Source organism: Symsagittifera roscoffensis, chromosome 4 (assembly GCF_963678635.1).
Source record: "Symsagittifera roscoffensis chromosome 4, txSymRosc1.1, whole genome shotgun sequence".
NCBI classification, from domain to species: domain Eukaryota; kingdom Metazoa; phylum Xenacoelomorpha; order Acoela; family Convolutidae; genus Symsagittifera; species Symsagittifera roscoffensis.
In genome coordinates, this window is record NC_087065.1 from 23,025,302 (window position 1) to 23,044,722 (window position 19,421).

Below are 19,421 nucleotides of genomic sequence, written 5' to 3' on the forward strand. Positions count from 1 at the left end.
TATACCGACTGTGAAATATTGGAACTGTCCAAAAATTTTGGGTATTGAGAAAAGTTGCCGGGTGCTAGCTTGCGGGAAAATTTTCAACATATGACATCGTATATAGATTTATAGCACAAATGAAAAGTTTCAAAAGTTTTGGAACCTTCTTACAGTTTTGGAGATTGGGCGGTCACCGGTCTTACACGACAAGGACCCTTTACAATCCGCTACAGACACTCTGCAATCCGAAACAGACGCTCTGCAATCCGCTACAGACCCTCTGCAATCTGCAGTAGACACTCTGCAATCCGCAACAGACGCTCCGCAATCCGCTACAGACCCTCTGCAATCCGCAACAGACACTCTGCAATCCGCAACAGACACTCTGCAATCCGCTACAGACACTCTGCAATCCGCAACAGACGCTCTGCAATCCGCTACAGACCCTCTGCAATTCGCTACAGTCACTCTGCCATCCGCAACAGACGCTCTGCAATCAGCTACAGATCCTCTGCAATCCGCAACAGACAAATTCCGGCCAACTGCACTCTGTTTGGGCCAACTGCTTTCGTACAACTCTGCCAACTGCAAACACTATTGGCTGCAAACTCTATTTGCACTCGTTTCGTCAAATTGTCAAACAACCAGGGCACTAACGGTCCCTTGTTGGGCGCTAAAATCTGCGCTCAGTCTCCGTAAACTAGATAAAAATGGCTCGGAAAATAATGTTTAACTCGTATTCTCGGCAATTCATCGTCATTATTTTTAACTAAGCTAAAAACGCACATAACTCATGTTCATAATTTCAACAATATTCAGCTGCGATAAACAAATTGGCGCAGGCTAGCCACAAGAACCGGTCGGTAATGTCCTCGAGACAAATTGCTATTTTTGACGGTCAGCCTTAATCAATGCTGAACCGAATTAGAATCAAAAAATAGTTTAAATAGGAAATAACTCCCTTTTTTAGTATATTAATGCATGGGCAGGTGGGAGACTCTACGTCAACTGTCATGTCTCTATAGTCGGCATTACGTTACTTTAGCTTAGACCACTCGGCAAACTGTTCTTATGTTATGCATTTATACTCTTGTTTTATACGCATCTAAACTCTGTTTTATATTTGCGTTGCAACATACTCCCACCTGAAGAAGGAAGAACTGGAGCGAGCTTAACGGTCGGCCGAGTGACTTCACGGGTTGCGGTCTTAACAAAGGCGGATCGGGCGCAACCGTCCTGTCCGTAGTTTAGCTTGACGATTCGGGCGAGAGGGTAGTACCCACGCGGACTATCGGGCTAAATCACCCACACGAGATCGCCTGTCTTAAGAGTGGAGTCAGAATGAGTGTGCCACTTGACACGCTTATTCAGTGAGGAAACTTATTCGCGAAGCCAACGAGACCAAATAGCGTTAGCATACGATATCTCACGTGAATCAGTACTAACGGGAGTGATTGGCCTCGAATTCAAAGCCTGCTCAACTAAGCAGAGTGTTGTTCCTAACACCTCTTCGGTGACTCGCCTACCGCCCAGTATACCATACAGCACGCGCTTCACGCTTCGGACGAGGCGCATCCAGGAGCCGCCATGATGGGGTGCGCCTGGCGGGTTAAATTTCCAAGTAACACGTTTGTGTGCAAAAATGGTCGGAGCCATGCCATTCCAGCTCTTGATGCAGGCAAGTAATTCTTTTTCCGCACGAACGAAGCTCGTGCCGTTATCCGACCAGTTCGTGCTTGGTGTACCACGACGCGCAATGAACCGTTCAATGCCCATGACACAAAAACTAGTGTCCAGAGATGGTACAATCTCAAGGTGTACAGCCCTGGTGGTGAGGCAAGTGAAAAGAAATCTCCATCGTTTTTCAGTGCTTCTGCAAACCGGAACGTAAAAAGCGGTCCAAAGTAATCCACACCCGTATGATTGAAGGGTGGTTGCTTATATCCGAGACGTTTGACAGGTAAATCTGACATAATAGTCTGGATGGTACACATTGATTTTCGATAGACCGAAGTAGTCGACGCAACCCATGTTTTGCATGTTTCATATTTAAAACGGAGCGCATGTAATCTAAACCTTGATGAAAATGCTTATGGTGGAGGCTGCGGGCCAAGAAACGAACTAGGGTATATCGGGCGTCGACTAATATTGGGTGCTCAGTATCAAACTCGGTATTCACCAAGCGCACAATCCGTCCGGTGGAACGAATGTTACAGAACCTCTGCAATCCGCTAGAGACACTCTGCAATCCGCAACAGACGAATTTCGGCCAACTGCACTCTGTTTGGGCCAACTGCTTTCGTACAACTCTGCCAACTGCAAACACTATTGGCTGCAAACTCTATTTGCACTCGTGTCGTCAAATTGTCAAACAATCAAGGCACTAACGGTCCCTTGTTGGGCGCCAAAATCTGCGCTCAATCTCCGTAAACTAGATAAAACGGCTCAGAAAATAATGTTTAACTCGTATTCTCGGCAATTCATCGTCATTATTTATAACTAAGCCAAAAACTCACATAACTCATGTTCATAATTTCAACAATATTCAGCTCCAATAAACAAATTGGCGCAGGCTAGCCACAAGAACCGGTCGGTAATGTCCTCGAGACAAATTGCTTTTTTTGACGGTCAGCCTTAATCAAGGCTGAACCGAATTAGAATAAAAAATAGTTAAAATAGGATATAACTCCCTTTTTTAGTACATTAATGCATGGGCAGGTGGGGGACTCTACGTCAACTGTCATGTCTCTTTAGTCGGCTTTACGTTACTTTAGCTTAGGCCGCTCGGCAAACTGCTCTTTTATTATGCATTTATACTCTTGTTTTATACGCATCTATACTCTGTTTTATATTTGCGTTGCAGCAACCCTTCCTTGAAACCATCCCTATCTGTTGAATTTCGATATCAGCAAATCGGTTGCTCTGATTGTGTCGAGCTGACTTGTAGGCCAGTTGTGTAGATTTTCACTCTCTATAAATGTTTGATTCAAAAGTAAGGACGCTGATCTTAAGCATTCCAGGTTTTTTGACAATTGCTTTTACACTTGCCCTGTGTGGTGGGTATGTAAGGATCTTCCCGTCTTGTGTTTTGTACTTTTGCTCGAATGTGATGGATTCCTTTACCTATAGTGCTATTTTTAATTTGGCAACTTGTTTTTTTTTGCGTTGGCTTAAAACTTTGTCTGGTGGCTTTTTATCGCCCTTAAATTTTTGATGTATGTAATGCTTTATGTTTCTAGTTCTCACTCATGTGCTCTCAATTTGATCTATGTCCACTTAGACTATTTCGAGGTGGTTATCCTTCGAAGCTGGGCGCATTGTACTGGACCAGCCTGGCGATCGTGGCATTGTTCTGGTGTGAACGGCGGTCTCTCTAGGTTCCTTTTTTCTGAAATTGGAGTCAGCTTAAAATTTGTCCCAATTCATGTTGTTTTGGTTACTATTAATTGATTGACTTGACAAAACGCCTTCTTTCCCAAACGCATTTTGAATGGGGATACTGTCAGGGTCAGGGAGTGTATCAGGGTCGAATGTCCCAACCTTTTCTGGTCGCCACCATTATGAATTGGTTGGTATCTGAGTTCTCTTTGTAGCTTTTGCCTGTGCAAGGTTGTGTCTTCATTTGTCATTGTTCGTTGATTGTTAGTCAGCGTTGGTGTTTTTTCGTCGTCGATTGCCATCGCCAGTTGGTGTGCTTCCGATATGATATTTGGGTTCGCTCTGGATATTTTTTTTCCTGATTCAATCTTTGTGAGATCCACGTTTACTGTAGTTTCGTCAGTTGTTTGTATGATTTTTGACTGTTGCCGAGTTGCAAACGTTGTCTATTTAGGCACAGTTGTTTCGAGTTTCAATTCAGACATTGACTTGTCTTTTTCCTTTGCATCCAATTGTATGCTTCGTTCAATTTCTTCCAAATCGAATGTAATCTTTTTATTTTAGTTTTGCTCGGTCCAGTATTCTCGTCTTCTTTGATACTTTTTGTGTTTTTATCCCCCGAGAATCCAAGTTTTGTTTTTATCCATGTAGATTATACAACCATCTGGCTGTAAAATTATCGTTTTGTAAAGCTTTCGCATGTTTCGGGACGGGAACTAAGTAAGCGACTGCTTTATGGTCACCATTGAAATAGGGCGGTGCTTGCAATGTCTGCCATCTCTTCTGGATATTCTGGCTTCTCTTTCTTTGGGTTCGATTTCAATATTCTCTACTCCGGCAAATTTATTCCACAACACCAGGGGCGGATTAAGGGGGGGGGGACGCCCCCCCCCTTCAGGGATTCGACCCCCTGCCGACCCAAAGGGTCCCCCCTTTGATATTTTTTAATAAATCCATTTTTGGCCTACCGACCCTAAAATTTTCCTAAGGGCGCCTTGGGCGCCAATATTGACTATTTTTTGAGGGGGAGCGCGCCAAAAAAACGCAATTTTTTTGTCAAAATTTTTCAAAAAAAGCCCAAAAATGGCTTTTTTGACTGTTTTTCAAAATAGGGGCAAAACAATGCTTTGGGAGAGCTCGAAAAATCAATTTGGTCGACCTAAAAAAAAAATCGTCAAAATTTTCGAAAATTTTTTGAAAATCCGCCCCCCCTCGAGAAAATCCTAGATCCGCCCCTGCACAACACTTCTTTCGCAAGATTTTGTCAGCTTTTTTTTATGGTTGAATTGTCGTGTTTTGGATTTACTTCGTCATCCATAATTATTAAGCGCAAAAGTTTTTGTCTTTCATACTCCCCGTTACGGTTTTTGATAAAGCATAGACTATTCCAATAGGTTGCTTATTTGGAACGTTTAAGTTGGAGTCAACTGGTTGATGCTATTCCTTTCTCTGGTTAATCAAAATTTTAGAGTTCTGCTCCGATTGGCTAATTCTAAAAACATTAATTTTTCTAAACTTTCTAGTTTTAAAATGAACTCGGTAAATTTAGCAACTAAAATTTCTCTTCAATACTGCTTTTTGGTAAAGCCAGACTGAATGGACTTTTGAGACATAGTATTTTCATTTTATTTTTAACCATGCCAAATGATTACACAGAGGCTTCGCAAACACTTGCGAAAGCACGACCAAAAATCAGCTCTATCAAGTGAAAAAAGAAAGAAATAGAATAAAGCCTTAAAATAGCAAAAACTCGGCTGCGTGTCGGATTCGAATCTGCGACCTAGCAAATCTGAGTCTCACGCCACCAATAACGCAGCAAAAAAAGCCACCAAAAAAGCCTATAATAAAAAAAGCCACCAATAACGCAGCAACATATGCTAATATATTGCCAATTGCCAATTCGATGCAGCAAAAGTAGACCAAATACAAAAAAAATACAATTTTGCATGTACTAAATGTAAAAGCATAAAGCCAAATTATTGAAAATTATGCATTTCAAAAAAATTGCGAGATACATTCAGATGGAAAGTTTCTAAACTCAAGTATTTTTTTTGGTTTTGTTGTTTGAAACAAAAAACTTTTTTCGATCCATTTGATAAACTAAAAATGCATCGCTGTGTTAATTTTTTCTCAATCAAATTTCAAAGCACGTACGCACATGTAATATTATACCACTACCGCAGCCTACCGGTTCTATAAAGCCGCATAATTAAAAAAAAGAAAATTTGTACTAAAAAATTTTGCTTCGCAACTGTAAACATCAATATAAGTATCAATATATAAAAATCTATATTTATAAATAAATATGTCTTTGATAAAGCTGAATTAATAACATTTTGATTGTTGACATGTTGAAGGTTTTTGGGAGTACTTAGTTTTTGATTTTGGAATTTATGTTCTTTAAATAGGTCTTTTTAAGTGTTCATCCTTGATGCTATTTCTTGTGATACAATTTTTTTCATTTTTCAGGACAGTGTCTGGCTAGTAAAGTCATCCTGATGTGTTCATTGTTGTTCCATTCATCAACCTGACCACTCACTCTTTCGGACTTCGAAAATTCTACGCTTCACTTCACTGTTTTGCTGCTCAGTTGATTTAAAATGTTCCGAGCATCGCTATTTACCTTTGAAAGTCTTACACACATTTGCAACACTTGCGTTGCAATTAAAATATTGAATCAGTAGAAGTCATTTTCCCGAAAAATTAGGTTAAAAAACTTACTTGAAAAAAATCAAAAAATAATACATCTCCAGAAACTTTATAGCTTGTCTCGAATGAGGCTTATAAACAGCCCTAGCAAGCTAAGCGAGAAATAATGGTCAAGCGACAATTAAGCTAAGAACTTGGGTCGACACTCAATAGGCCAAAAAGGAAATTGTAGTTCTAAAAAAATGAAGAACAAAATTTTTTGAATTAAAATTTTTGCCACCCATTCCTCTTGAAACGTGCAAAATTTTTATAAAAAAATGTCCGTAAGACTACGCAGCATAAGTTGACTAAGTCCATATAACATAAGCCTAACCCGTTGAGACGAAAAAAAAATTAACATAATATTCAAAATCAGAATTGATATTTTTACAAACTACAGAACAATTTTCCTTGACTTTTTTCCAGTTTTGTGATACTAAGAAAAGAGGGTAAATTTTGAAATTCAAAATATTCAGCTTGATCAAAGAATTTTTCTGGTTTCGTTAAAAATAAAGAAGAGTGAAACTTTTTGAGAAATTGGAATTTGCCAAAAGTTATTTTTCTTACAAGATTTAAGGGGTAGCCGCTCATACACGGAGGCTTCTCTCAATCTGATGTCATGCCTCGATTAGGCTTTAGAAATCAGTTTTGGTTGGGTTGTTTTTCAGAAAAAAAATTCAAAAAACGGACAAGATGTTCTAACATAAACTTTTCTGAGTGACATAACTTTTTTTGAAAAAAGAATTAGTTGTAGCAGCTTATACAAGAGAGCTTCTCTCATCTCTTTCTTTTTATTGAGCCCAAATTCTCACATTTAGTAGGGTCCCGCATAACAAATCAAAAACTTTTAAAAAATCAAAAATTCCTAAAAATTTGATATTTCCGAGGGACATATATTTTTGTAAAACAATTGGGCTAAGCCGCTGATGTGGAAAAGCTTCCCACAATCCATTCTTTTGATTCAACCCAAAATCTAAATTTTGAGAGGGTAGTTTTGGAGAATAGTCAAATTTCAAAAAACGTTCGAAAAATCAAACATTTGAGTACTTCGAGAGCCATAAGTTTTTTTTGTTAAAAATATTGGGGAAAGCCGCATAAGCACCGGAGTTTCTCTCAGCTCATTCTTTTGATTGAACTTGAAATCTCAAATAAAGAGGACAATTTTCGAGAAAGGGCAAAAAAGACAAAAAACTGTCAAAAGAACAAAACTTTGGCATTTTAAGAGGGCGATAAATTTTTGTGTTAAGAATTCGGGCACAGCCGCTCATGCAGGGGAGCTTCACACAACCTGTTTGTTGAATTGAACTCAAAAATTCAAATACTGAAGCCTAGTGTTCCGACTACGTCAAATTTTTTTTAAAAAGTGTGTCACAGCCGCTAACACAGGGGTCCTTCCCGCAATATGTTCTCTCCATTGATACAAAAATTGACAATGGAGAAGGCATTTTTGAGAAAAGTCGGAAAAATTTAAAAAAAAAATGGACTAAAAAATCATATATTTGACTTTTCCGAGGGCCGTAACAGTTTAATGGAACAAAATTTGGTCAAAACCGCTATTGCAGGGGCTCTTAATATAACCAGTGCTTGCGAGTGAAAGAAATTCCCTGTTTTGGATTTGCCGTTGTAGAGAAAAATCAAAATTTTTCAAAAAAATTGTTTTTTTAATGAATTAATTAAAACTGCAGGAACAAAAAAGCTTGTGAAAAAAATGTGAGAAATCAGGTCAAAAACAAACTAATTTTTTAGTTTTATTTTGGGTCTGAATACTGGGAAAGAGTTTTTTTTCGACAACGTCTTATATGTTTGATAATTTAATGTCTATAACAGATTGTAAGGGTTCTAATTTGATTTCGTTCCTTTGCAACTGAGAACTGTTTTTGAGGCAGTTAAAATGACCAGACTCACCCTGCGCGATAGTTCTATTAGTTAATTGGAGAGTTATTACGTACAAAAAATTTTAAAGTTGACTCAAACGTATTTTGAAACGTGGCTTGAAAAAAGATGAAAAAGAGCCAACTATCAAAACCACGAATCGTAAAACAAATTTGAGACTTGTTTCAAAACAACTCAATGAAACTTGCGCTAGACGTTATAGCAACTCTTAGTATTTTAAGAAAATGAACACGTCCGTACTCATACTTTCCAGCAACTGCACGTAATTTTTACACATGACTAAGAAAAGTAGCTTAATGGAGAAAAAAAATTAACCATACTTTTTGTACTTCAAATACAAAAAAAAACCTTCAATGGAGAATTAAATTCAATAAACAGTTAGAAAACAGAAGTTCAATTTCAAGACAAGATATGCAAACACAACAGAAGCAAATTTTACGATTAACACTGTAACAGAGCATAACAACCAAACCAAAAGTACTCTTCGAATGCACAAAAACTTTCTAGTCTCATCATTTAGACAACAACGAATGAACGCGAGAACGCTCCCGCTCAAGAACTCAATAGAAAAAAAATCATTACATTTGTGTCGTATTGTCAGTGTCTATGAAAGTGTAAGTTATAATTATTTTTTAAATCAATTAAAAAATTATAATTACGCTTGATTTGCATTGAATTATTTTGCTTATTTAATTTGTTTTGCCTATGCAAAACAATCCATTGTAAATCAATTATATCTGAATATTTTTTCTTTTCATAGATACTGACAATGAAATTTATATGCAATGAAGTTTTATCAAAAAATCCTGTGCGGAAACGTTCTCTCTTTTAATCTTTGTTGTCTATAACTAGTTACCAGAGAGTTTTTGGATTCAAAACTAATATTTGGTTTGCTTTTTTGCTATATTCCAGTTATTTTGTTATCATTTGCTTTTTGTAAATAAAAGTCATTTCAAACATTCAAAATCAATTATTTGAAATTTACTTTGAATAAACATCTACAAAGAAAAAAAACGGTCGTTGAAATCAAAACAACATCAAAGTAAATTTCAAATAAATGATTTTGATTGTTTGAAATGACTTTTACTTACAAAAAGCAAATGATTAGATTTGTTGAAGTTTCATAACTTTCAAATCTAGCTGGCTAAAAATGGCCAAATGCCGTTTTTAAATGTTGTCATTTTCAAGTTTAAGCAATTACTGGTCGATTGGCACAGAAAGGCATCAATCAACGCAATTTCTATAATACAAAACTGAAAAAAAAAAATTTTAAAATCATTTCTGCTTTTGTGCGTGTTTGGAGAAAGTAGAGTGACAAATGGCTACAGTTGACCACAAGTTAAACTTCAAAAATGAATAAAAAGAATTATTTTTCTCCATTTGTAAAATAAATTTTTTTAAATAATTTTTTCGTGCCAAAAGCGTTAACTGAAGCTTCAAAAACGGGTTTTCTCTAAGCAACGTCGCTGTACTTTGCAAACACAAGATTTACTCCTTGGTTTGGAAAGCAGAGTGATCTTCGTAATATACAGTTACGATTGCTAGTCCTTAAAAAAAGCTTTTTACTCTACTTGCTTAGTTTACGCGCTGTAAGTCGGCCCAGTCAATAATTTTTAAAACAGTTCTGTCAGAAGATTCAAAAGTGTTTTCGAAATAGAAAAAAGATGCAACAAACGTGGTCTATCTGGGGATTTATTGGCAGAAGGCTTGAAATTTTTAGTTTATCTAAAAAGCATAAGTTTTTCAGTATCTGCTTATTACAAGATTAATAAGTTTTCGTATACATAATAAAAATATCATTTAATTCAGGAGGAAGACGATATTTACAAACTAGTTAAATTTGAAGTCGAACATTGCACCAGTTTTAAGTGCGTGAAATAATCACCAAACAAAGCTTATGATGGACCACGAAGATCTAGTGGCTTTCAGTCTGACAGATAGTTTGAATATTGCACAACTGCTCGTATTAGGGTGCTTCATTAGTAAATCAGATCGCCGTGAAAGATTGACTAATATTTTTGCTCAAAAGAACAGCATTACTTAAATCAGGAACCAAATTTCTGAAACTCGTGGCTCAAACTTTTTATCTTCGTCGGATATTGCGGTTGCAAAAAGGGCATTTTGTTCGGACCACGGATATCTTTGAAGACAATTCCTGAAAATATAAGCAAAAGCAAACACGTTAAATAAAAAAAACCGAAAGCTACCTTAAGCTGGCAAATCGGCAAAATACCATAAGATGTGTTATTAAAGTGTTCTTTTTCGCAACATTTCTCTTTTTGTAACTTTCAAATGTCGCAGATAAAGTCCAAGTTAAAATTAAGTGAATTTCAAAAATTTTCTGTGATAGCCGCTTTTACAGAAAATTGGCTCGATAGATTTTTTTCCGTTACTTGTTCTGAAAATGAAGTCTACTTTTGAAAATTTTTCTCATTTTCCTGGCATTTCTACTTTTGTTATTAGTGTATTTAGCGTGAGCAAATTGCAAAACCTTCTAGCAAAAAAACATACGATCTAAATACGGGATAAATTTACTATTCCGCTGAGAACATGTAAATTAAAGATGACTATGAAAGCTTCCATTTTTTCGTAATTTGCTCGCTTCATTGAACAGCTCATGTTGTCTTCCTTTTGATTAATGAATTAGTAATCTGAAAAGGTTTTCAAGTAGAAACCTCCTACGATTTTAGAACCCAACTGCGGATGCTCAGTTTTCACAGCCCGAAAAATTCAAAATCCAAAGACGTCTTTATTTTTTGTGCCAAAGACGTTTCAATTTTTGTTTATAAGACATTCTCATTTTATGGGCTCTGCTGGTTCTTACTAGTTGCACCTAATTTTGTTATTCAAGATATTGCCGAAGATGATTTCTCTTTGTTCAATATCGCATTCATATCAAACTTGAAAAATAAGATCGCTGCAATTTTCTGCTAGATCATTAGAAATCGCTTAGGGTTGAAAGGATGCTCCTTGTGTTCATACAGACGTATTCTGTCATCATTTCTATTATGCTTCACATCTACAGCGAACTTTTATAAAACTGGAAAAACTTTGAAAGATGGTTAAAACTAGTCATCAGTGAACACTGTCTCCATCAGTATTATCGTTTTCCCAAATGTTCCTAAATTTATCCTGCAATTTATTGTTTATGTCACGAATGTTATTTCTAGTAAATGCCCTTTTTTGTTTGTCGCCTTTATTGCTTGAAATACATTTTTCGCTGTTAAATATCATACTTGAAAGCACCACGGGATGAGCTGATGAAAGAAAAACCAGATCAACACTTTTTAAATTTTCAAGACAAAACTTAATCTACAATTTGAAACATGACTTATTTGAATGGAAATTATTAGTGCGTGTATAAAATATAATTTACAGAAATTAAGGCTGATGTTTTCTTGCTTGTTTATGACAAAATTGAAGTAGAAAAAAGTTATCTCAACATCCATATATGTGATATTTTAATCAAACTTAAACTGAGTCAAAGTCAAGCTGAAACAAGAGATGAAAATAATTTATAACAGGATGACAGTTAAGCCAAAAAATAGAAGACTTGGCATTCATATGTGGGTCATGCGAAAAACCGATATTTCTGGCAGAATAATCCGATGATCTGTCTTCAGATTACAAGTCGCACACATCATGTACTTGATACATCACAAGCTATTAGGGTATAACGCTGCTGAGCACAGATGAACTTTCAATAGTTTGAGCATTGATAAATGTACTTGAACAAAATTAAACAAGCATAGGAACGAATTTTTATTTTACAGAGGCAGCAGCCCTTTAAATTCGTATTCCAAGTCAAAGCTCCGTAAAAAAATATAACGTAAGCAAACGCCAATCCGTTATTATCACCAAATTGTCTTAATTCAGGTTCTTAAATATTTACGCTAGATCAAATACTTGAAGACTAAGTTAGTTTTTTCATGTCTAAGTCTGTCTGAAAGGTCCAGTGGTTTTGGAGAGTGAATATAGAACAATTTCATTCCTTCGCTGATGAAAGTTTTTCTAGTTAATTTTTGCATTTATTGTTCTACTTGTCTAGACACTTATGACTGTCTGACTGGTCTCGGAGGGGGTTCCTTCTGGTGTGAGTTGTGGAATGCACACCGCACTAGAGTGTAGGGGAAGACTGCCTCCAAGGCATCCATGCTTAAATAGGGACAGTCCTCCACTATTTGCTTCAACACCAGATAAGTTGTGTCACGTGATCTGCGCGACATCAACAGCGTCGCCGGGCTCATCGCACCTGTAACCCACACACTCATTTTCAAATCATCATACCAAAATAAAAAAAGATATTTCAACAATCATTTGGTCTACCAGGAGAAAACACCTACCAGGATAAAAGGTCAAAAGATAGCAATTAACACAGAGGCGAAGTTGAACTTCGCATACACAAGCAAAAATATGACCGATAACGCTTCTGGGAAAAACTGAATGAGTAAAACTTTGAGGCTACAAAACTTCATAAGTGACGCACGCCAATTATGAGTTGTTAAGTGACGCAAGCCAATTATGACGCGTTAGCAGTACGGATCTTTTTCCTTTTCCCCCACTTGCATATTTTCATGATTCAAATTACTGTTCACATTGTCCGGTTGTCATGAAAATTGACATGCAGACTAATTAGGCCATGACAAACATATTTGATCTTCATAATCAATCTGGTAAAACCACTCCTTTGACCATAAAATTGATGTGCGTGTGTGAGGTGGGTGGGGGGGGGGGGGTGGTGAGGGGGGAGAAAAAAGATCCAGCAGTACCAATCAATTTGAAAAAAAAATTACCAACTAATATGCCTCAATTTATGGAGCGGACGCATTTTAATTAGTTTACGAAAAGTTCATAAAAACATCCGACCCTGTTCAGGTTCCAACCCTCTTATTTTGCTGCTGGTCTCCTTCCCTACCTCTACGCTACAAAACCATGATACCTCGAAGCTAAAGTGCTATTTGTAATATAATAGTCAGTGTTAACACATCCTTAGCATTGGCTGTACTTAATAGCTGGATCAAAATGAACACTTTCAAAATGAAATTTTGTCGCAACAATTGCATCGCAACAATATTTGCGACTTAGGTTGGAAAAAAAAAGAAAGTTCAAACTATAACACAAGCTATGCTTGTGTAAATACCACGACCATCCATCATACAACGAAGTAAAAATTTTTCGCAATATTTTTCAAGGAAAACTATCAATATTTAGAATAGTTTGAATTTGAGTGAAAACGTTTATTGAAGTCACAAACCAGCCGAGTCCCCACTTCCTCCGTCAGCCGGCGACTGTGCATTGCCTCCCTCCGACATCCTCAACACACAGCTGGAGGCGTGAGTGAGGAATCGCACGAAGCAGTTCCTGATGTACTCTTCTTCCGGCTGAGGCAACATCAACAGGGTCATTGTGATGATAGAGTTGACTGCCTTGCCAATACACAAGGCGTTGCTACCACTCGCTGAAACCACAAATATTAAATTGTTCGTATCTCATTTTTTTTTCAATTGACGCAACAAAAAAGAACGTAATAAAATTGATAGAAAGTAACTTTAAAGGAGAAAGAAAACAAAAACAAAAAGACGTTATTAACAATTTTTTCTGCAGATTCGGCATGAGATATTAGGGAAGCATTGATACTAAACGTCTATTATTCAGTTTGTTTCAAAGCGCGTTTTTTATTTTAATCATAAAAATGTTATCTTTATGATTAGCATCATATTGTTTTTACAACGCAATCCAAGTTCAAAAAAATGCGAAGATCATTTATAATCTACGCAAATCTAAATTGAACAATAGAAACTCTACTGAGACAGTGGTGACAACTTAAAAACATAACGAAAGAAATACATTTCCGAAGTCGAAACGATATCCGCAAACTGAAAACCATGCCCAACTGACAAATTGTTTTGAAAAGAGGTCATTTCCGTAGAATTAAAGAACAGATAAATTACCGCTAGATTTGTACACTATTCCTAAATTTTCAACGAAGTTGAAAGGATTCAGAGGCATTAACAACAGGTCAAAAACAAATCAGAAAAATTTTGATCTAAGGAATTCATTAAAAGTAATACCATCATCTCAATCAAAGCGATTCTCTTTCAGGTGACATTTATAAATGACATTTTTGATATGATTATGGACTATGGACATAACACAAGCACGTAATCGTATGAATTTTGACCACAGCTTTCAACTCAGATTTACTGAAGCTGAAGGAGAAGGCTTTAAAAGAGCCATGCTACAAAATAATACACGTGGTTATGACTCACTTTCATAGTAGCGGTTGAAGGGTAGGTTGTGCAGCTCCACAATGTCAGGCAGCGATAATCCGAAGAGAGTGATGAAACAGTTCACTAATTGGTCATTCTCGTGCTTAGTGCCAGTTCCTACGTGAAAACAAAAACTATTTAACATAGCCAACAGACAATTCGAAAAATTTGTATGAACTGAAGGAAACCAAAAAAAAACGATCGAACTTTTTTTAACACTCGAAATCCTGGGAAAAATCAAACACGTTGAAACTCTTTGAATTTTTAGAATTTGGGTGACTGGCACTATTCCATAAAATAAACCAAATTTGAGAAAATTAGATCAATATGTAATGTTTTTTTTTCTGCTGGGAAATCTAAAAATTAAAATTCACTTACCAAACAAACAGACATACAGGTTTTTTTTTCGCGCCATTTGCACATTACTACTTGAGATTTTAATTTGCCTTTCTTTTAGCAAACGAAACTTAATTCAACTTAAGCACAGTCGACCGAAGATTGAAAAAGAGTAATAAACGCAAGTAAACATAAAAAATAACACTTGACATTCTTGAAAAAATCTCAACTTTCCAATTTCAAAGAAAAAATAGATGCCCTTTAAGATCTTTGAATTTCTGGAACACGTTAAGGCTGGCGCTTTTTTGATAACATGAACAGAACTAGAGAAAACTGGATCAATAGGTAAAGCTTTTCTTCCACTCGAAATCTAAAAATTAAATTCCAGTTTCGAAACTAGAAATCATTCATGTTTTTTTTTGCGCCATTTCCACGTTCGCATTTGGAGAGTGCTATTTACGTCTATTTGGAGAGTGCTATTTGGAGAGTGCTATTTGGAGAGTGCTATTTACGAATATATACCTAAGTGCATCCATAAATGCATCAGTGTATACGAAAGCACATCTGTAGTTATTCGAGACTTTTCCTGAAAAAAAAAAGCAAAAAAAAGCCCTATGTACTACGTTCATTACTCTAAAAAAAGAATCACAAGCTAGTTTAAAGACAACTTAAAAAATCAAATTTGAGCTTGATCAAATTTTAAAGACTTTTTCTTTATCAAAAACAAAAAACCGCACGATTTGAATAACTGACATCTAAAATAGTGTTACTCACGCAGTTGCTCGAAGTTTTTTATTTTGAGCAGCTGTTGCAGTATGGGGTCATAGTACTTCACTTTGAAGCCAGCTGTGGCGGCCAAGTCATTTGCATCCTAATCACAGACACGAGTAACCTGACATTAATTTACAAAAAAAAAAACAGAAACAGCACAAACTAATCAAAAATGCTCTAGAAGGTGCAGTTTGTGGTGATGCTAGCATATGAACTATAAAATTGCAATTCCCAACTAAGATAAAAGCTATCACTTGCAAGGTAGATCATATAGTCAAGTAAGTCACTGCTTACGTAGGTTTAAACAACTAATTTTTGGGTAAGAGGAGCTTTGTACTTCTCAAAAAAACACCTTGATATTGTTTTAAACTATTACCGGTCTCTGGTCTGGCTTTTCCAGTCCGGATATACATGACATGAGAAATGGGACTCTCCTCTTCAGCACATCATTCAGGGCAGTGGAGAGTAGATCCCTCAGAGCCAAGAAGGCGCCCATCATCGTCAACAGCTGATTTACTGTCTTCCTATCCTCTTTGTTAATCAGGGTGTCACCTGAAACCAATCTATTATTACAAACCAGGTTATTTTATGCACTAAACGTAAAAAAAAGACATTACACGAAAAAACTTATTGCTTTTATAACCCAAAAAATCAATACATTACGAGCCCAATCTGTTGCAGTGCGGACTTGAATGATAGTGGATTCCACAGAACAAATCGTTGTTTCCACAGTCATTTTAATGATTTTTATTATAGTATTGAACTTTGATATTGATTTCAACTTTGATCGGCTTTAAAAATTTATAACTCCACGCAGAGACGACGCCGAGTATATCATCACTTGCGGGCCAAGTGATGATATGCTTGGCATCGTCTCTGCAAGGAGTTCTCGATATTCTTCCCAAGCAATCCTAATCATGAAGCCTCCAAGCCAATTAAGGTTGAAATCAATGTAAGGCAAGAACTTAGTTTCATCAAAAAAACAGCGACACCAGCTGAGTTGCGAAGATTCACAATTTCTGTTCTGTCGATTAAAACCTTAACCTCAGATTTAGCAAGGTAATTTTCGAGAAATGGAAAAGTTCCAAAAAATGGTCAAATTTCAAAAATTTGACGTTTTCTAAAGCCAATACTCTTTTTCTATCAAAATTAGGGTGTAGTAGCTAATGCAGAGGAGATCCCAATAACACTCTTTTTTATTAGTCCCTTAATCTCAACTTTGCGATTGTAGTTGTCAAGAAAATCAAAATAAACCAAAAAATGGGTAAAAAAATCCCCACTGAAACGTCCATCCAGCACACAAGGGAGTAGGCGTTCTCTCCATTGATGCCACTTTTTCAAAAATAGGCAAAGTAGTTCTCGGGAAAAGCTGCAAAAAGTTTCATAAAAGCAAAAACTAATTTAGTAGCGCAAAACTAATTAGTTTCGCATAAAAGTTTAACATAAAAGTTTCGCAAAAACTAATTTAAAATCCCAAACTCTACACATTTTCATAATACCTATTTTTATCGGACAGAAACTAGCCGCCAATAAACCAGATAAAAAATATACATCTATGGTGCAAAAGTAAACCAGATATGAAAAAGCAAAAGTTCACCACCAAACAAACTCGCACTTTTAGTTGCGACTTAGATTGAAAAAAAGATTGGTGCGTTTTATAAATTTATGACCGGTGCTTTTTTGATAGATGTAACTCAATTTGAGAAACTGGATCAATAGGTAAAAAATTTTAGCTTGCTGGGAAATCTGATGAACCCATTCCATTTTCGAAATAAGACGCCAACCGCGTTTTTCGTGACTTTTTTTTATTTTTGCTATTCGGCGGAGTTTGCTTTCTTTTTAACAAGGGAAATGAACTAACTTAAAAAATCAAAATTCAAACCGCAAAAAAAAGTCAATTTGAGACTCTTCCTGAAAAAAAACGTTAAAAAATCATCGCGACCTATGTAAGAGTCTGAACTATGTATGAATATAATTCCTTTGAAGATGGCCTCGAAGCTCTTTGAATTTCAAGATCACTTTATGATTGACACTTTTATGATTCAACAAACACTTTTTAAGAAAACAGGAACAACATATAATTTTATTCCACTGAAATCTAAAAATTAAAACCCACTTTTCAAACTAGAAGTCGTTCGTTCTTTCGCTTTTGTTTTTGGTGAGCGCAAGTTGACTAATTTTCAGCAAAAGATTTTGAATTGAACTTAAAAAGTGCATAAATACTTTAGAGCATTCATAAATGCCTTACATCTATGAATGCACTGCTAAAGTTATAAGAGCATTATACGATTTTTTTAATTATAAATTTTTTTTAACCCTATATACAACGGTTAGAATTGTAGATATAGCATTTACTAGTTACTTGTAGTCAGTAGTTAAAATTGAATTGTCAAGAAATAGAGCACGTCAGCAGCATTGTTAACCCGAAAAAGTCTATATTCCGATTTAACAAAGCTTCGTAGAACCATGCCGATTATAGCAAAAAAAAAACTGGCTTGTCTTACCTAATTTGACTGCGTCTCCTGGCTTGGACTCTATCAGCTGGTAAATTTGGTTCAACTTCGGGGCCCTCTCATTTGCCAATTTCTAAAAATAAAGCAGTTGGTACGTACGGTACAGATTTTTTGTTAACTGACCGCAGGGTTTTCATGAGAATTTCGAGAAATCTTTCGTAACATTAATAGATTATTCCACCGCCCCGCCAATAGCTTGCCTTTAGTTCCTGATACTGAGCTAATATCTTCTGCGAGATGACCTCGTTGATATATCGCACTCCATAGGGTCCAATCATCTCAGCCAGACAGCGCAGCTCAGTGATATCCGAGAACTCCTCCACTGGAAAAGGAATCTCCGGTAGCTGGTTTTTAGCCAGAGGTGCCGTGGGAACTGCCAGAGATATGAAGCACTGGAAACGAATAAGCAGAAAATTTGGAATTTGGATGAATACGAATCTATATCAAAGCTCTAAAGCGATTACAAATTTTTTTTCTCTAAAATAGTCCCTTTTCCTTTGATAAATACTTCGAAGACAAGAGAAAGGGAGCGCTCGAAATAATAAAAAGTAGACTAGATGAATACCCAATAACTCCTCTGTAAAGAAGTATTTCTCGGGCCATAATACCTGACTTGTCGATGTAAGAGCCAGCAGAATTTTTTTATATATTCAAGCAATGAATAAAAACTTAGCCAGCAGACAGTGTCAGACAGACAGAAGTGTCAAAGGAATTGAGGCTACCAAAAACTGATTTCTTGAAACAGAGCCGAAGCAGAACTTCGCACCACTTTCGATATATCTCAAACAAAGCATGGCTATGTAGCCCAGTAAAAGAATGAGCCTACTAATTCTTTCATATCACGATTTGCCTCGAATGAATATTCTTGTGAAAGAATCATGTCAAGAATGACAACTGTCGCCTTTAGCATTACAACAAATATCACAAAGCAGAAACTCAAACCGACAATACGTGGGTAGATGACCGTTGCGCCGAAGAAAAAAGTTGCCTTAAGAACTTGAGCCCAAAAAAACTTGATACTCGAAGTTTAAAAGTCCCCCTCGGCATGAAAGTATGATTATTGCCCAATACCCAACAAATGTTGCAATATGAGACTACTAAGCATTCATAACATATGCCGACAAAATTTTTAAGCTGGAGAAACCTTTAAAAGTTTTCAGGGAAATTATTAGAAAACAAATTTCGACGGCGAAACTGCGCTTCGCAAACACTTGCGAGAACACGACAAGAAGAAGCTCTATAAAATGTAAAAAGAAAAAGGTAAAAATTAGTAAAAACTCTGCTACGTCTCGGATTTGTTTAGGAACTAACCACTCAGCCACGAACGCTTAATAAATCAGAAATACTAGCCACAAATGAAGCAGAAAACAGATGCTATGAAAATTCCACAGCTACAGATTGTGATTGCAGCAAAAGTACCACCAAATAGGTGAAAACTATAAATTAAAAGGTTTATTTGCGAGTTAAGTTAGAAAAATAATAAGGTTCGTATTAATACAGTAACCCTCACAAGCTCCTAGTGTAAACATAGCGGGTATTGAAATGCACATAATCTCAATATACATCTATTGCACTAAACTTCCAACCGAGG

At 36.3% G+C, this 19,421-nt stretch overlaps 1 protein-coding gene across 1 annotated transcript in view; it reads right to left on the reverse strand.

Moving 5' to 3' along the window:
• Nucleotides 1–11,122: 11,122 nt before the first annotated feature.
• LOC134843553 (nck-associated protein 1-like) overlaps nucleotides 11,123–19,421 on the reverse strand; it is a gene marked incomplete in the record, with an annotated part of 279,419 nt that continues 271,120 nt past the window's right edge. Inside the window, 7 exon segments of the mRNA XM_063859669.1 lie at nucleotides 11,123–12,193; nucleotides 13,196–13,399; nucleotides 14,211–14,327; nucleotides 15,321–15,417; nucleotides 15,694–15,869; nucleotides 17,822–17,903; nucleotides 18,031–18,222. Of these exon segments, the coding sequence (XP_063715739.1) occupies nucleotides 11,994–12,193; nucleotides 13,196–13,399; nucleotides 14,211–14,327; nucleotides 15,321–15,417; nucleotides 15,694–15,869; nucleotides 17,822–17,903; nucleotides 18,031–18,222 (1,068 nt within the window).